The 21986-nt window shown below is 35.3% G+C and overlaps 1 protein-coding gene across 1 annotated transcript in view; it reads left to right on the top strand.

The window, feature by feature from the left end:
- The window catches only part of TBCD (tubulin folding cofactor D), a 448209-nt gene that overhangs the window by 381897 nt on the left and 44326 nt on the right, over positions 1-21986 (top strand). Inside the window, 4 exon segments of the mRNA XM_044001676.1 lie at positions 6849-6932; positions 14665-14823; positions 14968-15106; positions 18952-19073. Of these exon segments, the coding sequence (XP_043857611.1) occupies positions 6849-6932; positions 14665-14823; positions 14968-15106; positions 18952-19073 (504 nt within the window).

Raw genomic sequence — 21986 nt, 5'->3', positions numbered from 1 at the left:
AATGAAAAATTCTCAATTAAATACCAAGTTGGAAATCCTGAAAACCAGAGGTAAGATTAATAAAAGTAAAAGGAAGAAAATTGTTGAGGTAATTTATAAAACTAGGAGCTGGTTTTATGAAAAGCCCAATAAGATAGATAAACCATTGGTTAATTTGATTTAAAAAAAATAAAACCAAATTATCAGTATCAAAAAATAAAAGGGTCAGTTCACCACCAATGAAAAGGAAATAAAGAAATTATCAGGAGCTATTTTCCCCAAATACATGCCAGTAAATCTGACAATCTAAATGAAATAGATGAATATTTACAAAAATATAGTTTTCCCAGGTTAACAGAAGGGGAAATAATGCTAAATAACCTACCTTAGAGAAAGAAATTGAACAGTCTCTCATTGAACTCCCTAAGAAAAAATCCTCAGGGCCAGATGGGTTCCTTCTACCAAATTCTACCAAACATTTAAAGAACAACTAATTTCACACTCTATATAACTATTTGGAAAAATAGTCAAAGAAAGAGTCCTGCAAAATTATCTTTATAATGCAAATATTTTGCTGATACCTAAACCAGGAAAAGCTAAAACAGAGAAAGAAAACTGTAGACCAATTTTCTTAAAGAACATTGATGGAAATTTTTAAATAAAATCTTAGCAAGGAGATTACAGCAATATATCATAAAGATCATATACTGTGGGGGCAGCTAGGTGGTGCAGTGGATAGAGCACTGGCCCTGGAGTCAGGTGGACCTGAGTTCAAATTTGGCCTCAGACACCTAATACTTACTAGCTGTGTGACCCTAGACAAGTCACTTAACCCCAATTGCCTCACCAAAAAAAAAAAAAAAAGATCATATACTACGATCAGGTGGGATTTATACTAGAAATGTAGGACTGGTTCAATATTAGGAAAACTATCAGTATAATAAACCATCTCAGTAACAATATGAACAGAAATCATATGGTAATTTCATTAGATGCAAAAAAAACCCCAAACAAGCACCTTTTGACAAAATATAGCACCTATTCCTAATTAAAAACACTAGAGACCATAGGAATAAATGGAGCTTTCCTTACAGTGATAAATATTATCTATCTAAAACCAAGCATTATCTGTAGTGGCTACAGATAGAAAGGCTAGAAGCCTTTCAATAAGATAAGGGGTGAAGCAAGGTTGCCCATTATCACTGGTACTATTCAGTATTGTACTAGAAATGTTAGTTATAGCAACAAGAGAAGAAAAAGAAATAGAGGGAATTAGAATAGGAAACAAAACTATCACTCTTTGCAGATGATTTGATGGTATACTTAGAGAATCCTGGAGAATCAACTAAAACTTATATGAAATAATTAACAACTTTAGCAAAATTGCAGTATATAAAATATACACACATAACTCATCAGCATTTCAATAAATAACAAAGCCTAGAAAGAAAAAAAAACATTTAAAATAATTGTAGATAGTATAAAATACTTGGAATTCTACCTGCCATGACAAACCCAGGAAGTATAAGAACACAATTACAAAAAAACTTTTCACACAAAGTCAGATGTAAACAACTAGAAAAATATCAGTTACTCACAGTTAGGCTAACCTAGTGTAATAAAATGACAATTCTACCTAAATTAATTTATTTATTCAGTGCCATACCAATCACACTACCAAAAATTTATTTTACAAAGCTAGAAAAAAATAATAACAATTCATCTGGAAGAACAAAAGGTCGAGAATATCAAGGAAATTAATTAAAACAAATGCCTTAGGTGTACCAGATCTCAAACTATATTATAAAGCTGTAATTATCAAAACTATCTGGTATTGGCTAAGAAATAGAGTGGTGGGTTAGATTAGGTAAACAAGACATAGTAATAAATGACCTTAGTAGTCTAGTGTTTGATAAACCCAGAGACCCAAGCTTCTGGGACAAGAACTCACTATTTGACCCCCCAAAAAAAAAATTCTGGGAAAACTGAGAAATAGTATGGCAGAAACTAGGTATAGATCAACTTCTTATAACATATACCAAGATAAGTTTAAAATGGGTATGTGATTTACACTTAAAAAGTGATACCATAAACAAATTAGGAGAGCAAGGAATAGTTTTCTGTGGAGAAGGGAAGAATTTAGGGCCAAAGAAAATATAGAAAGCATTACAAAATATAAAATAGGTAATTTTGATTATATAAAATTAAAAGTTTTTGCACAAACAAAATCAGTGCAACCAAGATTAAATGGAAAGCAGAATGCTAGGAAACAATTTTTTATAGCAGGTGTCTGATGAGGACCTCATTTCTCAAATATATAGAAAACAGAGTCAAATTTAAAAGAATAGAAGTCATTCCCTAGTTGATAAATGGTCAAAGGATATGAATAGGCAGTTTTCAGATAACAGAATCAAAGTTCTCTATAGGCATATGGAAAAATGCTCTAAATTATGATTGATTCAAGAAATGCAGATTAAAACAACTCTGAGGTACCGTCTAATACCTATCAGATTGGTTAATATGACAGAATAAGGAAAATTTAAATATTGGAGGGGATGTGGGAAAAGTGGGACACTGTTGCACTATTGGTGGAGCTGTGATCTGATCCAACCATTCTGGAGATCAATTTGTAACTGAAGGGCAATCAAATTGTGTATACCCTTTTATCCAGCAATACCACTACTAATTCTGTATCCCAAAGAGACTGAAAAAAGGGCAAAAGGAGCTACTTGTACAAAAATATTTATAACAGCTCTTTTGTGGTGGTCAGAAATGGAAGTTGAAGGGATATCCATCAATTGAGAAATGGCTGCACAAGTTGCAGTATATGAATGTAATGTAATACCATTCTGTTATAAGAAATGACAAGCAGGATGTTTTCACAAAAACTAGTAAGATTTACAATGAACTGAAGCAAAGTGAAGTAGACATTGTACAAAGTAACAGCAACAGTGTATTATGGTCAATTATGAATGATTTAGCTATTCTCAGCTATATAATAATCCAATATCATTCAAAAGGACTTATGGAAAATGCTATCCACCTCCAGATAAAGAACTGATGGAGTCTGAATTTAGATTGAAGAAGGTGAATAGCATTTTCCATAAGTATTTTCACTTTATTTTTTTTAATGTTTTTTCTTTTGGTCTGTTTCTTCTTTCATGATATGACTAATATAGAAATATGTATTACATGATTGCACTGATTGCTTACCATCTTGGGGGGGTACAGGAAGGAGAACTCAAAATGTTTAAAAAATTAATGTTAAAATTTGTCTTTACATGTAATTGGAAAAATAAAATACTATTTAAAAGAATATTGCTGTTGCTCTGTATAAGATTCTCCTAGTTCTGCTCACTTTACTTTATTGTTATTGTTCAATCATTTCAGTCATGTCTGACTCTTTATGACCCCATTTGGGGTTTTCTTGGCCAAGATACTGGAGTAGTTTGCCATTTCCTTCTCCAGCTAATTTTTCAGGGTCACACAGCTAGTAAGTGTCTAAGGCCAGGTCATCTTCCTGACCACAGGCTTGGCATACCTAGCTGCTCTCACATCACTTTGCGTGAAAGTCTTCTCAGGTATTTTCTGAAACCATCCTTCTCATCAGTATATATACTGTATACATCACAATCATATACCAAAACTTGTTCAGCCATTCCCCAGTTTGTAGATACCCCTTTGATTTCCAAATCTTTGCCACCACAAAATGGACTACTACAAATATCTTTGTACAAATAGATGCCTTTCAACCCACATGTACAAAAATACTCCTAGCAGCAATCTTGTGGTGGCAAAGAACTGGAAATTGAGGGGCTGCCCATCAATTGGGAATGGATGAACACATTGTGGTATATGAATGTAATGGAATACTACTGTGCTCTAAGAAATGATGAGCAGTCAAATTTCAGAAAAACCTGGAAAGATTTAAGTGGACTCATGATAAGTGAAGTGAGCAGAACGAGGAGAACATTGTGCACAGTAACAGCAACATTGTGTGGTAATCATCTGTTGTAGACTTACCTCTTCTGAGCTATACAATGATCTAAGGCATTTCCAAAGGACTCATGATGGGAAATGCTCTCCACATCCAGGAAAAGAACTGTGGAATCTGAATGAAGATTGAAGCATACTATTTTTATTTTTTCTTTTGTTTTTTCTTTCTTTCTTGAGGTTTTCCCCTTTTTTTTTCCTGATTCTTCTTTCACAACATGACTATAAAACTTTGCATACTCTTTGACCCAGCGATACCACTATTTATAGCAGATCTTTTTGTGGTGGGAAAGAATTAGAAATTAAGGGGATGCCCATCAGTTTTCTCATTTGTAAAATAAGCTGGAGAAGTATATGACAAATCACTCCAGTATTTTTGCCAAGAAAACCTTAAATGGGGTCAAAAGAGTTGTAAGTGATTGAAAAATGACTGGCAACAGTTTTTGCTTTTTCTTTGTCTGAGATCATGATTAATATTGCTATCTTTTTTACTTCAGCTATCCTGGGCCCTCTTCTTTTCTCCCTCTGTACTACTTCACTTGGTAATCCTCTCTCCTCCCATAGATTTAGTTGTCATTTCCATGCAGATGATTCTTTTATTTACTTTTCCTGCCTTATCCTGTCTTTAGACCTCCAATTCCATATCTCCAACTATCCAGTAAAGATCTTAAGCTCAACATATCTAAGACTGACCTTATTATCTTTCCCCAAACCTCCTCTCCCTGAAACTTCCCTAAAATGTAGAAGTCAACCCCATCCTCTCAGTTCTCTAACCTCACATTGTAAGTGTCATCCTTGTCTCCTCACTGTCTTTTCACTCTGTTGCCAAGGCCTATTTCTTTCATCTTTTCAACATCTCCTGAATGTCATTCCTTCTGTGTTCTGATATTGGCATTACTCATGCAAAAGCCTGCTGTTGAGCCTGCCTGCCTCAAATCTCTCCCCACTTCAGTCCATCCTCCATTCAGCCATAAAAGTAGTTTTTCCTTAAAGCACATGTCTTACCACGTCACTCCCCATCTTCCCCTTTCCAATAAACTCCTGTACCTCCCTATCACCACCTGGATCAAATACAGAATTCTCTGGAATTCAAAGCCCTTCATGACCTAACCCTCATATTCCTTTCCAGTCTTTTTACACCTTACTTCCCAGCATGTATTCTTCCATCCAAGCAATACTGACCTTTGCTGTTTCATGAACAAGATACTCCATCCCTCAGCTCTAAGCTTTTTCTCTTTCTGTTCCCCTTTGTGGGATACTCTTTCTCCTCAGTTGTACCTATTGACTTCCCAAGTTTCTTTCCAGTCCCAACTAAAATTCTGTCTTCTATAGGAAGCATTTTCTTTTTATTCTTGTTCCTCCCCTCTGTTTACCATTCCCTATTTTTCCTGTGTATACCTTGTTTTTACCTGTGTTTTCTTGTTGTCTTCTCTCTTAGATTGTGATCTCCATTAGGACAAGGACTTACTTTCGCCTCTTTTATACTCTCAGTACTTAGTATAGTGCCTGGCACATAATAAGAATTTAATGAAAATTTATTGACTTGCTGACTTTGCTGTGGCCATCCCTCATATTTGAAATGCACTTCTTCCTCTATGTCATAGAGTCACTTTCCTTCAAGTTGCATCTCAAGTAGCATCTTCTATGTGAAGTCCTCTTTTCTCTCTGCAATTGCTAGTGCCCTCTATCTCTAATTATATTTAACTTTCTTGCATTTATTCTTTTTATATTTAATCTACATACACTAATATCTTTACCTGTTTTACTTGTTAAACTCTAGACTCCTTGAACATATGGAACTGTATTTGTATCTTCAGAGCCTTGCACAATGCCTGGTACATTGTAGGCACATAATAATTATTTGTTAATTGATTCACAGAAGTGGGATATTATAAGTGAAATATTCTTTATACTGTCAGATTTGATCACCCTGTCAGTTGTTTTTTGCTTAGCTCTTTTACGTTTTTTTCAAGGAGGCCTGGAAGGTAGGGAAGGATAATTGGAAATGACTGTGATGTAGAAACAAAAGGTATCAATAAAACTTATTTTAGTAAATAACATCTAAGTTGAGGAAATGAAAAGAAATATAGAGAGATAATGTACTACTTACCTTTCCAGGTTTTCATGAGGATCAAATGATATGAATGCACATAAAAGCACATTGTACAAGGGGCAGCTAGGTAGTGCAGTGGATAGAGCACCAGACCTGGAGTCAGGAGGACCTGAGTTCAAATCTGGCCTCAGACACTTGACACTTACTAGCTGTGTAACCCTGGGCAAGTCACTTAACCCCAATTGCCTCACCAAAAAAAAAAAAAAAAAAAGCACATTGTACAGTAATAACTAATCTTCCAGAAAAGTAAGCCATCATCTAAATTTAAATAATGCACTATTATTACTACATTCAGTCTGACTAGATATTAGACCAATAATTTTCAAACTTTTAAAGCTCCTTACTCATAAATAAAATGGGGCTATTGGACTAAGTTATTTATTTCTATCTAGCTTTTATCCCTGTGGTCCTCTGACTCTTCTGATGCCTTTTTGCAATCCACTCCAGTTTAACTATAACTCTTTGCCCCAAAAGATCCTGACAGGATTTCTAGGCAGTTAAGAGGGTAATGCTGATATTATAATAACAATTGTTTTAAAACAAAAATAGGCATTATTGAGGATATTTACTTCTGCAAATCGAAATTACTTTCTGAATTTATTGTAATTCTTTTTTACTTGTCCTCATGTCCCAAGACATAGATCAAATGAGTGAAACTTTTTTGCTTTGTATGTGTATGGTAGTGTAGATGGTAAAATCAGTATGGTGTATCTAATCCAGTTTACTCTTCTGAATTTTTTTGTGTGAATATTTGTCCCAACAGGGTCCGGGAGGCTGCAATGACAGGTCTAATGGAGCTGACAATTTTGCTAACAAGAAATCATCCAGAGCTCATTGAAGCAGATGCGTGAGTACTAAAATTGTACAGCTAGCTTTATCCTATAAAGGTTTCATTCTTAATTTCTACCCCATTGGAATGGACATTATGATGCTGGCCATGCCCTGCCCAACTCACCCATTAGACATCTAGTTCTTTCCAGAGGCTCTTACATTTTCCTGTATTGGTTATAACCAGCTACTGCTGAGCAACTTGATTATTGTAAATAAAAATTGGTGTAGTCAGTTTGTCCAGAAAGTCATTATTCATATTGGTAGACATGTTATAAGGCAGAAGTATCATACTCACTGAGGACCACATCCACAAAATTCTAGAGTGCTTCTTGATCCAGATCAAATTGTAATTGGGAAATGTTTAACAAAATAAATATACAGTACAGCATAAATTTTGCTAATTTATGGTTTTCTAAGTTAATGTGGCCTGTAGGGATTCGTTTCTATTTGAGGTTGATACCACTTTTTAAAGAAAATTTGATGTCACATTTGAGAAAAACGGGAATGACATATATAACCACACAATTAGATAAGTAGTGGGTCTTGAGACTAAAAGAAAAACACATACAAAATATATCATTGACAGATTCTTGAATACACATAGTGTATTCAGCATTAAATGCTTGGCAGCAAGTGAGAACCTTGACATAATTGGCAGGAGAGTAGGGTAAAAACAATAATGGGGCATGGCTCTACTGGGCTTTACATTTTTTAAGGGTAAGGACAATTAGATAGATTAGGATATAACATTCTTGAGTAATTTGATTAATTCTTTAACAATCATACTAAAACTCATGCATACAAATGATTTTTTCCCATAAAAATATCAACTGGTAAGGTTGTATGCGATTCCCAAATCTTACCATCATTCAGAACATTTTTAGACTTTTCTTTTTGTGTTGTCCCATAGAAGAAGGAAGAATAATGAATATACTCTTTCCTAAAATCATTGGGAATTGGGAGATAAATCTAACCCAACTATAGTCAGGTATTCGATATGGATGGACAAAAATTCCATGTGTTTTGTCAAATAAGAAAAGACATCATAATGATGATGGTGGTGATGACGATGATGGGAAATTGAAGCTCTTTTTGTCCCTTTTCTGGTATGAGGGAAGACAAAAGGAGAGCTGTTCTTGATGTTCTAGGTCTTTTAGCTTTTAGAGAAAGTTTGATTTATAAAGAAGCAAGAATTTAAAATAAGTTGATGATAAGTAGAGGAAACTAGGTTAATCATCCTTTATTAAAGTAGGAGGAACATTCTTGCCTTCTACCATAGTACTCCTGTGTCATCTCTGGCAGACTCCCCATATATCACTGTCACTACTCAGGGGATGAAAAATGAAAAGAGGTTTTTACTTTCAAGGTTCTGACATTCCTTTCTTTTTACAACACTTAGGATGAACAGGAAACCAGCTATAAAATGTCAAGGATCCATACAAGGCCAGATAGAATCACAGAATGTTTAAAATAGGAAAAGACTTGACACATCATCTAGTTTAATCCCTACTTGAATATTATACTAGTATACTTGGCTGATTATTTTTTTTTTAATTTTATTTTTCCTCAAGTTGATATAAAAACAATTTTTTAACATTCTTTTAGAAATTTTTTGAATTCCAAATTCTCTCCCTCCTCCCTTCCACTCCCCCCTCATTGAGAAGGCCAGAAATTTGATATGTTATACATATGCAGTCATGCAAAACATTTCCATGTTAGTCATGTTGTGAAAGAAGAAAACACATACCTAATAATAATAATAATAATAATAATAATGTTTTAAAAAAACATGCTTTAATCCACATTCAGACGCCATTGATTCATTCTCCGGAGGTGGATAGCACTTTTCATCCATAAGTCCTTTGTAATTGTCTTGGATCTTTGTATTGCTGAGAATAGGTGCCATTCACAGTTGAAACAATGTAGCTGTTACTGTGTACAGTACTCTCCTGTTTCTGTTCACTTCACTTTGCCTCAGTTCCTGTAAGTCTTTCCAGGTTTTTTTGAAAGCATCTCGCTCCTCATTTCATATAGCACAGTATTATTCCATAATAGTCGTTTACCACAACTTGTTCAGCTATTCTTCAATCAATGGACATCCCCTCAATCTCCAATTCTTTGCCACCACTAGAAGAGCTAATGTGATAGGCATGAGGTGGCACCTCAAAGTTGTTTTAACTTGCATTTCTTTAATCGATAGTAATTTAGAGCATTTTTTCATATGATTATAGATGGCTTTGATTTTATCATCTAAAAACTCCCTGTTCATATCCTTTGACTATTTGTCAATTGGGGAATGGTTCTCATTTTTATAAATTTGACCTAGTCCTCTATATATTTGAGAAATGAGGCCTTTATTCAAAAACCTTGCTGTAAAATTTTCTTTTACAGCTATGATAACTATTTATTTCCCACCATCTTATTTTCCTCCTTGTTTATCCTATTCTCTCTCCTTTCACACTGTCCATCTTCAAAAGTGTTTTACTTTTACCTACCCCTATCTGCCTTTACTTCTATCACCTTCCCCCCACCATCCCCTTTTAATCCCTTTCCCTTTCTGGTACCTTCTAGTAGGGTAAGATAGATTTATATAGCCAACTGAGTATGTTATTCCCTTTTTAAGTCAATCATATGAGACCAAAGTTTATGTGCTCCTCCCCACCTCCTTCAACTTCCCCTCCACTATAAAAGCTCCTTCATGCTTCTTTTATGTTAAATAATTTACCTCATTCTACCTCTCCCTATCCTCTTCTCCCAGTGCATTCTTCTTTCTCACCCCTTAATTAATTAATATTTTTAGATACCATCCCATCATATTCAACTCATATCCATGCCCAATGTCTAGGTATAATGCTTTAAGAGTTACAAATGTCATCTTCTCATATAGGAATATAAACAGTTTAGCCCTATTGAATCCCTTATGATTTCACTTTCCCATTTACCTTTTTGTGCTTGTCTTGTCTTGTATTTGATAGTCAGTTTTTCTACTCAGCTCTAGTCTTTTCATCAGGAATGTTTGAAAATCATCCATATTTTCCCCATAAAAGATTATACTCAGTTTTGCTCAGGTAGGTGATTCTTGGTTGTAATCTAGCTCCTTTGCCCTCTGGAATATCATATTCCAAACCCTCTGATTCTTAAATGTGGAAGATGCTAAATCTTGTTTATCCTGACTGTAGCACCATGATACTTGAATTCTTCTACTTCTCTTAAATTTTTGTTTGTTTGTTTTTAGGCAGTTGGGGTTAAGTGACTTGCCCAGAGTCACACAGCTAGTAAATGTCAAGTGTCTGAGGCCAGATTTGAACTTAGGTCCTCCTGACTCCAGGGCTGGTGTTCTACTTACTTTTTTTTTCAAAGTCCTTTTTGAGTGCTTCTTTGGCCTGAAACCAATTCATATTTTTCTTGGAAGCTTTGGGTGTAGGAGCTTTGTCTTTGTTATCTTCTTCTGAGGGGGTATTTTGATCTTCCTTGTCACCATAGAAACTTTCTATGATCAATTTTTTTTTTCTGTTTGTTCATTTTCCTAGCCTAATTCTTGACTTTTAACTCATTGTTAAAGTGGGGCACTGCTTTCAGGCAGGAGGGTACACTGTCCCAAGCTTCAGGGGGGTTGTGCAGTTTTTTTCAGAGATACTTCTAGGGATTTTTAGGTTTTTAGTTCTTCCAAGGTAATGCTTACTACTTTCCTGGCTTGTGCTCTAGTCTGCAAGCAACCAGAGGCCTGCTTTTCTGCCCTGGGAATATGAAGAATCCTGCTTCAATGTGGCTACAAGCTCTGGTGTGCTTGTAGTACTCCTCATCCTGGGACTGCCACCACAGACTGTGACCTGGATCTGAGTATGGGCAAAACAATAGAGTCCTGCCTCAGTGCTAGCAAAGAGACCTCTGTAATTCCAGAAGCAGTTGCTGCTGCTGCTGCTGCCTGGTTATGATTTTTCTGGGACTGTGTCTGCACTGCCTGGCTTGCACTGGACTACTGGCCATTCTTACCCCAGTGTGACAGACTTTTCCTGCCACCCTTCTAAGTAGTCTTTGGATGGAAAATTATTTCACCCTGTACCTTTGTGGGTTCTGCTGCTGAAGGAATTGCCTTATGGCATTATTTGAAGGTATTTGGAGAAGTCTTGGAGAAAACTCAGGCAAGTTACTACCTTTCCTCCACCATCTTGGCTTCGCCCATACCCTTTGATTCGGCAACACCACTAATTCTATATCCTAAGGAGATCATTAAAAAGGAAAAAAAAAGGGAAAGGACCTCCATGTACAAAATTATTTATAGCAGATATTTTTGTGATGACAAAGAAATGGAAAAATAGGGAATACCCATCAATTGGAGAATGGATGGACAAGTTGTGTTATATTAATGTAACAGAATACTTTTTTGGTTTTGTTTTGCGGGGCAATGGGGGTTAAATGACTTGCCCAGGGTCACACAGCTAGTAAGTGTCAAGTGTCTGAGGTCAGATTTGAACTCGGGTCCTCCTGAATCCAGGGCCGGTGCTTTTTCTACTGCGCCACCTAGCTAACCCCATAATGGAATACTATTGTGCTGTAAGAAACTATGAGACTGATTTAAGAAAAACCTAAAAAGACTTACATGAATTGATGCTGAGTGAAGTGAGTAGAACCAGAACATTGTAATAGCAATATTGTACAATGATCAACTGTGGTAGACTTAGTTTTTCTTAGGAAAACAATGATTCAAGACAGTTCCAAAAGACTCATGATGGAAAATAGTCTCCACACCCAAAGAAAGAACTATAAAGTCTGAATGCAGATCGCATCATACTATTTTCATTTTGTGTGTGTGGTTCTTCCACTTTTGTTTGGTTTCATCTTTTACAACATGACTAATGTGGAAATGTATTTAATATGATGGCACATATATAACCTGTATCAGATTGCTTGCTGTCTTGAAGGTGGGAGGGAGAAAGATTTGGAACTCAGAATCCTATTAAAAAAAATGAATGTTGTGAACTATTTTTATATGTAACTGGAAAATATACTATTTCATGTTAACTTTTTAAGTGACAAGGGATCTATAACTCTAATAAAGGAATTCATTTTTTGTTTCATTAAAAAAAAGATTATGATCTTATCCAGCATCTAAAAATATTTCATATACAAAATAAAATAGACAAAAGAACTTTTTTTCTGAAGAAAAAAAGAAAACAGAAGGTTCTGTTATATAAAGTTTGCTTTTAAACAGATATATACATATATGATGAATTAGAATTTTTCTTCACAAAATTGTCTTTTAAAATTATATTTTTGTTTGTTTGTTTTTTTGTTGTTGTTTTTTTGTTTGTGGGGCAATGGGGGTTAAGTGACTTGCCCAGGGTCACACAGCTAGTAAGTGTCAAGTGTCTGAGGCCAGATTTGAACTCAGGTACTCCTGAATCCAGGGCCGGTGCTTTATCACTGTGCTATCTAGCCGCCCCTAAAATTATATTTTTAATAGGCAAAAAATCTGCCTTCTTTCCCTCCCACCTTAACCATTAACCTCTCATTGAAAATGAAATAAATGGATAAAGCACCGGCCCTGGATTCAGGAGTACCTGAGTTCAAATCCGACCTCAGACACGTGGCACTTACTAGCTGTGTGACCCTGGGCAAGTCACTTAACCCTCATTGCCCCACACACACACAAAAAAAAAACCCAGAAAATGAAATAAAAATAAAACTTATGTTACAAATATGTAGTATAGCAAAACAAATGGCCACAGTGGCCATTTCGCGCCCCACCCCCCGAAAAATGTTTTTCATTTGTTGCTTTGAATCCTTTACCTGTCTCTCTGGAGGTGTATAACCTTCATCCAGAGTTTTCTGGAATCGTAGATGGTCATTAGTCAGAGTTCCTAATTCTTTGAGAATTGTTGACTTTTAACTTATAAATTGCTTTCATAGTTTTGTTCACTTTCCTCTGCATCAGAATTAAGTCTTTCCAATTTTTTTCCTTCACAATAGCATTGTTATTGTAAAAAATGTTTTTTTGTTTCTGTCCACTTCACTTTGTTAGAAGTCTTCCCAGGTTTGCCTGAAAGTGTCACTAAAGCAGTCTCTTTTTTTAAAAGGAGAATTGTCTTTCTTTAAAACTGCAGGAAATTTAAATGTAGAATCGGGGATAGTTTGAGAGTTCAGAGGAGATAATCTTGATCTTTAGAGTGAAGTAAGAAATGAGATGTGTAGATGGGAGAAAGGGATAAGATTAGAAAATTTGGAAGAGAAGAGAATATTGAATTTGTTTTCTGTTTCAATTATCTTATTTTGTTCATTAATATGCATGTATATTTTATTTATAGGACAGTTAGGTGGTACAGTAGATAGAATACTGGGCCTGAATCTGGAAGATTCATCTTCCTAAGTTCAAATCTAGCTTCAGACACTTTACTGGATAGGTGATCCTGGGAAAGTCACTTAACTCCATTTGCCTCAGTTTCCTCATTTGTAAAGTGAGCTGGAGAAGGAAATGTCAAATCATTCCAATATCTTTGCCAAGAAAAACCCAAATGGTTCACACAGAGTCTGACACAACTAAAACAACTGAACAATAACAAAATATTATTTATGCAGAATTATATACCTAAAGTTGGAAAGACCTGAGAAATCCTGAAGTCCAATCCATTCATTTTGTAGTTTAACATCATTTTATCGTAACATCATTTATCATAATTAGAGGATAATTCAATAGAGAACCAAATTGTCCAGTAATACATAATTCATTTTACTATAGTGCATTGCAAGTTATGCCTAGAAAATTTCAAGGCCTTAAATAAAACACTTGGAATCAGGGGGATAGAGGAATAGTTGTAGTGAGGGTAGAAGACTGCAGCTAAGAACACAACTGGGTCTCTTTCACCAGAAGGGGTGACTAACATAATTAAGTCTTAGTTGTTGGAGCCTTGGTTCACTGGTTTTTAGGTCATAGCTGTGTTGTAAGTAGTGATAGTTATTTAGAAATGCTGCTTAACACATCCAATTTTATCTTCCCAGTTGGTACTTAGAATGTTTCGGCTGTAATGTTCACAAAAGGTCAGCCCCTTGAAACAGTTGAAGTTCTTTGGTTTTATAGTAAGTGGGTAGCTTCTCATTCTGGTGGTACGGTTGACTCCTCTGATATCACAGAAGTGCGATCACTAGGTTGAAAATATGGAGTAAAAGCATGGTATATGGAAGTTTCCAGAAACTGATAATACAGGGAGTGTTAAGCAGGAAGAAGGCATATGCTTACTATCAAGAGCAAAGAAAGCCTGTCATGAGTGAGTCTTACAGGTCTCAGAGGGCCCCATCAGCTCTGTATTTTAAAAAAATTACTATGTGTAATAAGTATTTTTCTGTAAACAGTGTTTCACTCATTGAAATATTTTTTGGTACACTCCATCCTCCACCTGTGGTTAGGATGAATCAGAGAACTTTTAATATATTTTAGAACAACAGGTATATTAAAAGTTCTCTGAGGTCAAAACTATTTTCATAATAATTCTAATATTTTTATTTCTGACATTTCCATCAATAGATAGAAATAGATAGATAGAAATCCACATAAACAAAAGCTCTTTGGGGTACATCTTCAGTAATTTTTAAGTGTGAAATAATCATGAGACCAAAAAGTTTAAGAACTACTGCATTAGGACAATAGGTAAATATCTGGGGTTTTCTACATAAGCTTTTCACCTTAAATTGCTAGTGTATTCCTCACAATGCTGATAGCAGTGGATTAACCAGTGGCTCTTGTTATTTTACAGCTGCAAACAGATCATGTGCTGTCTAGCCCAACAGTCAAGTGAGAAAATTGACAGATTTCGAGCTCATGCTGGTTCCATTTTCTTGAATCTTTTGTACTTTGATGATCCTCCAGTTCCCCACCTTCCTTATAGAGAAGAATTAGAGAAGATATTTCCAAGGTATGAGAAATTTTGTATATTTTTCTCAGACTTTTATTCCAACATACTCTCATGCACTAATGCTGTGTGTATTCTTCTCTTCATGGAATAGACTGTAAAAAAAAATTCCATAATATACTGTAATTATTTATTTCTTTTTTACAGATCAGAATCTGCTATTTTAAATTGGAATGCTCCTTCACAGGCATTCCCTTGCATTACCCAGCTCCTTGCATTGCCAGTCTATCGATACCATGTCCTATTGGGGTTGGCAGTCTCTGTTGGTGGGTTAACAGAGTCCACAGTAAGAAAATTTTGTTTTTTAATTCTTCTAAAGCCTTGAGTTGTATAAGGAGCCGTAATATTCTTCTTGGAGGAAAAAAGTTTCTTTGCCTGCTTTCCAGGCCTGTTGTGTGGGTTGTGGGATACTTTGTGAACCTCAGGGTGCTTTATATGTGAATCATTGTGATTACTTCTATTCTCTAAGTTCTTAGGGTATACTTGAAAGTACTTGACCAATACATGTCTTTCACCACAGTGAATTTAAGGAAGATCTTTAGTATGGTGATACAATCACATTGCTGGACCACAATTTACCTATCAATACAGTATAGAGGTTGGAATAAATTTATCTTTAAGGTCTCTTTCAGTTCTAGAATCCTGTGAAACTTTTCTTAGTAAATTGCAGCAATGTTGGAGGATAGAGAGTGTAGGGTAGAAAGATTATTGTAACTATGGACCTTTTTATTTTCTTTTGTTGGTTTCTGTTCTGTTCTGTTCTGTTTAGAAAGTTTTTAACTTTCTGAGTTAGGATAGTTTTGCATCATTCTGTTCCTTCCCACACAAAATCAAGGATTTAGTTCTTTTCCCATGACCACAAGATCATATAGTCATCTTTGTAATCATATAGGTTGACAGTGGAAAATTTTGTGCAATAGAAGAGAAATATGATTGAAACCTTGATGAAATTACCTTAAAAATAACAGGGAAGTATATTATGTACAAACAGACTTGGGAATACCTCTGGGGTTTAAAAATTGACTTTTACAAAGCATTATAGATGCTCTCAGGTTTTCTTTTCAATAGTGATATTTCAAAAGTGTCTTTTATAACTTTGCTTATTTTCACTTTCAGTGACATTCCTTTTATTTCTAATATTTTTCTTTTAATATATAAAAAGAATTGTATCATATTTAAAATATATTATTGATAGTCTCCAAGAAACCTCAGAATAAAATCACTTTTAATATAATCAGTGAATATAAAATACTGTTTATCTTTGTTGTTTCAAGTCTTGTTCTTTAGCCAAAAATGATAAATTTATCTTCCCCGGGATCTGGAATCAGAGGACATGGTTTAGAATCCCAATTCTTCCACTCATTACCCAGTGAACTTAGACAAATCACTTCAAGTTTTCAGGGTTCCAGGTTGCTTTTTTTTTTTTTTTTTGGTAAGGACTAAATGATTTTTTTAGGTCATTTCAACTCTAAATCCTATCACTGTGAAATCTGCATTGTTTTCAAAGAATTTTCTCCCATCACATAGATAGTAGCTCAAATGCTAAGATTATGAAAATATAATTTATTTTTGAAAATGGAATGCTATTTTTTGTTTCTGTAGACAGTGTAGACTGTATAAAGGGAAACCACCCAAGGTTTGCCAGATTTTTCTTAGTGTTACCTGGGCCTGAGGGGAACAAATTGAATTAGGATTACTTACTTTTAAAATAGTTAACAGAATTTTTAAAATTATATTAAGAAAATACTAAAATAAAAGAATTGTGAAATCAATAGCAGCTATATTTGCATAACACTTTATGGTTGGGCAGCTAGGTGGTGCAGTGAATAAAGCACCGGCCCTGGATTCAGGAATACCTGAATTCAAATACGGCCTCAGACACTTGACACTGTGTGTGACCCTGGGCAAGTCACTTAACCCTCCAAGATATGGAAATAATTAGTTGATAAATAAGTGATCATAGGATATGAACAACGTTTTGAAAAGAACAATTACAAATTACTAAAAACTATAAGAAATAATATTCCAAATTACTGATAATAAGAGAAATGCAAATCAAAACAACCCTGAAGTTTCTAATGATTAGAATGACGCCACCTACTGGAGATTCGTTTTTCATGTGTAATTTAAGATTCTAAATGTGGGTTCCAATCTGTTCCCCCAGTTTTGGGGGAAACTGACTAAAATCACTGATAAAACAAGTTTAGGTTTTTAAGGGTTTATTGAAAGATAAAGATTGAGAATAGAATTCCAACAGCCTAGCAATCCTATCTTTCCTCAATTTTCCTGTAAAGTCCTCTGCTGCCACCACCACCACCACCATGAAGTCAGGAACCAAAAAAAAAGACAAACCTCTCCACACAGGCCCTCCTTCCTCCTTCCTGTCCCCTCCCAGAAAATGGGAGGCTCCTCAAGTTGATTGGCTGGTAGCCTTGATGGACAGTACCCATGTGCAAATGTTACTTCCTGATGCCAAGGAAAAGCCGCATGGCCTTGCCCTCTGAGGCATTCTCCTCATGGTGGAGCTTTCCTATAGTAAGTCTCCAGTAGGTGGCGTCATTCCAATCATTACAAGTTTGACCTTATCTCTTGAAAATTGACAAAAGTCATAAAAAATGGATAGACACAATAGACTCTGAATCTGTTGGACAATTTGGATCTGTGAATCCATTTGATTATTTGAATAATATGGTATTGGTATTCAGGATGGATGTGCTTCATTTGGCTGGTGATGATGATGATGATGATGATGATGAACAATTAAAACATTTTGTTTTTAGTGGGTAGTAAATTCTCCATTGCTAAAGATCTTCAAATAGAAGCTAGATGTCCATTTATTAGAATATTGTGATGAAGAACTGAAACAACCACAAATGAAGACTTGTGACTCTTAAAACTAGACAAAAGATAACTATTTAGACTTACTTTATTTCAAAGCCCTGTCATACATTTTAATAGATACTGTCTTAGAGGTGGGATTAATATAGAGAATTTTTTTAAAAAGACATAGCTTAGTAGATCCATTCTTTTTTTTTTTCCAGATACAGTCTATAAATTGGTAAATGTTGGCATTTTTAAAAAAGCTCAATTCTGTGACTTCATTGGTGTGGGGTACTCCCAATGGGGAATTTGATACCTATCAGTCTTAGAGACTTGCCTGAAGTAGTCAGAGATGAAATAAACCAATATGTCTCAGAGATAGGACTGAAGCCCAGTCTTTTATAATCTAACTCTCTATTTATTATGCAACACTGACTTCTCAAAGATGATAACAACTGAGGTAATCATTGTGAGAAGACAGACATACTAGTATTCTCTTAGTGGAAATATAAGTTAATCCAACCACTCTGGAAAATAATCTGGAATTATTATATTTATATTTATTAAAAATAATGAATATACATTGTCATAAGCTATTATAAGTGAATAATTTATCATTATAGGTGCCTAAATTGTTCATGTCCGTTTCTTTCTTTTTTTTTTTTTTTTTTGTGGGGGAATGAGGGTTAAGTGACTTGCCCAGGATCACACAGCTACTAAGTGTCAAATGTTTGAGGCCAGATTTGAACTCAGCTCCTCCTGAATCCAGGGCCACTGCTTTTTCCACTGCACCATCTAGCTGCCCCCTGTTCATATCCTTTTACTCAAAGTTATTTATCCCTCCTGGCCATGTTATCTGAAAAGGTTAAAGAAAGAAAGGCTTCACAGAATTGAAAGTATTTGTTATAACAAAAATACTGAAAACAAAGTAAGCGTCTGTTGATTGAGGAATGGCTAAAGAATCTAGTATATTAATATAATAGAATGTTATTTCATCATATGGAGAATTCATAGAAACTTGGGAAGTTCTGTATGAGTTCATTCAGAGAAAACAGAAGAGAACTAAAGAGAACAAGCTACACAACGTTCACAGTTATAAATAAGAAATAAGATTCAAGCTGTGTGGTTCATTAAATTCTAACATTGGCTATACATTGTAAGGACTAAGCTGAAATTCTCTACTGCATAGCCTTGCTTCAGAGGTGGTTGTTAAGAATACATGTGGGATTAATTTCCCTCTTATATCTTTAATTGCCAAAGACGGATTCTTTTCCCCAAGCATCTTTATTAGAATGTTTTTCTGTGTTACAGGTCAGGTACTCAACACAAAGTCTTTTTGAGTACATGAAGAAAATTCAAAATGATATTCAAGCAATGAACAGCTTTAGTGAAACTTTACTTCAGGTATTTGAGGACAACCTCCTGAATGACAGGTAATTTATACACTCTTAAAAAAGTTATGAGAATGGTGAAATAGTAATAGTAGCAGCAGCAGCAGTAGCCACCATTTGGATGGCACTTCATTTCAGTGATCCTGTTTCCTCACCTTATAAAAATGATGAAATTATACCAGGATATGTATGTTTTATTCAAGCTGCAAAATTATTTAACATTGATCTTACCTTATTTGATCCACCCCAAAATCTAATGTAGAACAGAGCTATACAAATTAACTAGGACAAAGTAAAATAATCAAACTATTGTTGTATACTTTATAAAATGTAATTCATAAATAACTAAATTTATGAATAGTTAATTTAATATGTAATATATTTTTATTTTGCTTCAGTCATTTGTTTTATATGGTTTGGCAATAATTCTTAAGATTTTGACATATATTCTTTATTCATCATTAAACCACTGTCCAGGCCAAATTTAATAAGGAGAGTTAATTAGGTGGTTTGCTGTAATATTGGGGTTCAGAAAATAATGGGGGACCTCTAGGTCCAGAGTTTTCCCTTCTCCAAACTGCCTCTTTTCCAGTTATGTCTCCCAGACTAATAAGAAAGGAGATTAACAGCCTCTTTTTCACAAACAAATCAGGTTTTATTAATGGTAACAAAATTTACAACACATGTGGAGTTAATAAAGCTAGGGACAATGAGAAATGGGGTAGAAAAAATCACCACCACCTGGAATCTGTATTTCTAAGGAGAATCAGCTTTGCAGTATCTCCTGGTTAGGTCCGAAGATCAAACACACTAGCTCCTCTCTCCCTCTTCCTTCATCATCCCTCTCTGAGAGTCTCTCTCCTCCTTCCTCCCTCTCTCACAGGCAGGGTGGTTCTGTAGCAATGTTGAGTCTCCAATTGGTTTAACATACCCCCTGGGCTGTCCCCATTATAATTTGGCCAGGCCCATGTGGGCATGGGGGAACTCCTAAGTGTTCTTTGTGTTGTTTGTTCCATAATCTTTTAAAGTACACATCCATCTTCTCTTAGGTTTTTAAAGCTTGCATCTTTTCTGTCTGACCATGATGAAGCAAAGATGGGGTTATAAAAACTCCAAATCACAATTAATTCCTTACACCACACCTTTATTAAATGTACCATTGACAGTCCATTTTTTCAAACTTTTGTCACAACAATATATTTTTTTTTCCCGTGAAGTTTAGAGCAGATGAATTTGGTGTGGAGATATTGATATATTCGGACTCAGAGGAGTCCCCCAAGAATGCCATCTAGGTTCCCCTAGGAATGTCATCAAAGTACATTGGATAGAACTATGTTGAAAAACAATGACAGCAGCAATAAAGGTAATTAGCTATGAGCTCCCCTAGTCAGTTCAAGACTACAAAAACAAAACAAAAAAATGAACAAAGAAAAAAACTGTCAAAATGTAGAATGGAGATAAGCTAGGTGTAGTGGTTTAAATATCAAATTACCCAGTTCCACAGCAGGACCATTGCAGTGGTGGATGATAAAACAGTGTTACATCCAATCCATACCATATGCACTGAGAGAGATAAGATCAAAACAGCATTAACCCAACATTTCAAGGGGAGGCAAAGAGGTCTCAAATCTGTAGACAGGACCAGATCAGGAGATGGGCAGTCCACATTCAATCCATGAAACATATCCGCCCATGTGAAACCAAATATCCAGGCAGTTGCTGCCCAATCCAACATCCTAATAGCCTGGGCTTTCACTATAGTTGGAGGAAAAGCTGGACAATTCCCACAGAAGTTGAAGCCTCATCTTAGACAAACAAATTCAGGATCAACTCTACCCACACCAGTCATAAGTATGGGAATGGAATTTGACCTAACTAAAGATTCCCAATGCAGAAATTGAGGTTAGAGCTATGAGTAAACAGAAAGAAAAACACAAAACAAAACAAAATAAAATGAAGAAAAACCTTGAACTGAGAAAAGCTCAAGTGATAAACTCTGCAAAACAGAATAAATCCACGATTCCAAGTAATGTCTTCCTGGCCACAAGGAGTAGAAGAGTACTTTGAAGAAATGAATCAAGAAATATAAAATAGAATGTCTAGAGAAGAAAAATTGGCCAGGAGAAAACCTTAGAATAGGCAGTGGTAAACTTTCCCCAAGAATTGAACTCTTTGAAAATTAGAATGGGACAGACAGAAAACAACATCATGAAACAAGATAAATCAGAACAAAATAAAAAAATTGGAAAAGTAAAAAATATATACCATATATATGGCATCCATATTTATATGTAAATTTATATGTGTTTGTATGTATACTTAACAAAATAATTAACATGAGAAACAGGCCATGGAGAGATAGTCTAATATTCATTAGACTATGAAAATCACAACCAAAATTTTGGTTTTTTTCAGGGCAGTGAGGGTTAAGTGACTTGCTCAGGTTCATACAGCGAATAAGTGTCAAGTGTCTGAGGCCATATTTGAACTCAGGTCCTCCTGAATCCAGGGCTGGTGCTTTGTCTACTGTGCCACCTACCTGCCCCCATGACCAAAAATCAATAACTTGTATACCATTTTCTAAGAAGTTATAAATGAAAACTGTCCAGATCTTTTAGAACCAGAGCACATTGTATAAACGGAGAATTCACTGGTACCATCTTTATTTATTTATTTGCAGGGTAATGAGGGTTAAGTGACTTGCCCAGGGTCACAGCTAGTAAGTGTCAAGTGTCTGAGGCCATACTTGAACTCAGGTCCTCCTCCTAAGTCCAGGGCTGGTGCTCTATACACTGCGCCACCTAGCTGCCATCTCTTAAAAGAAACTTCCAGCCAAAAAAAAAAAAAGAAACTTCCAAATGAAAACTCCCAGCATATAGCCAAAAATCTGAAGCTTCCAGGTTAAAGAAAAAATATAGACTTCAAGCAGTCAAAAAGAAAGAATTCAAGAACAAA

Source organism: Dromiciops gliroides, chromosome 4 (genome assembly GCF_019393635.1).
Source record: "Dromiciops gliroides isolate mDroGli1 chromosome 4, mDroGli1.pri, whole genome shotgun sequence".
NCBI classification, from domain to species: Eukaryota; Metazoa; Chordata; class Mammalia; order Microbiotheria; family Microbiotheriidae; genus Dromiciops; species Dromiciops gliroides.
The sequence above is the reverse complement of the archived record's forward strand: the minus strand, read 5'-3'. Positions and strand labels throughout refer to the sequence as shown.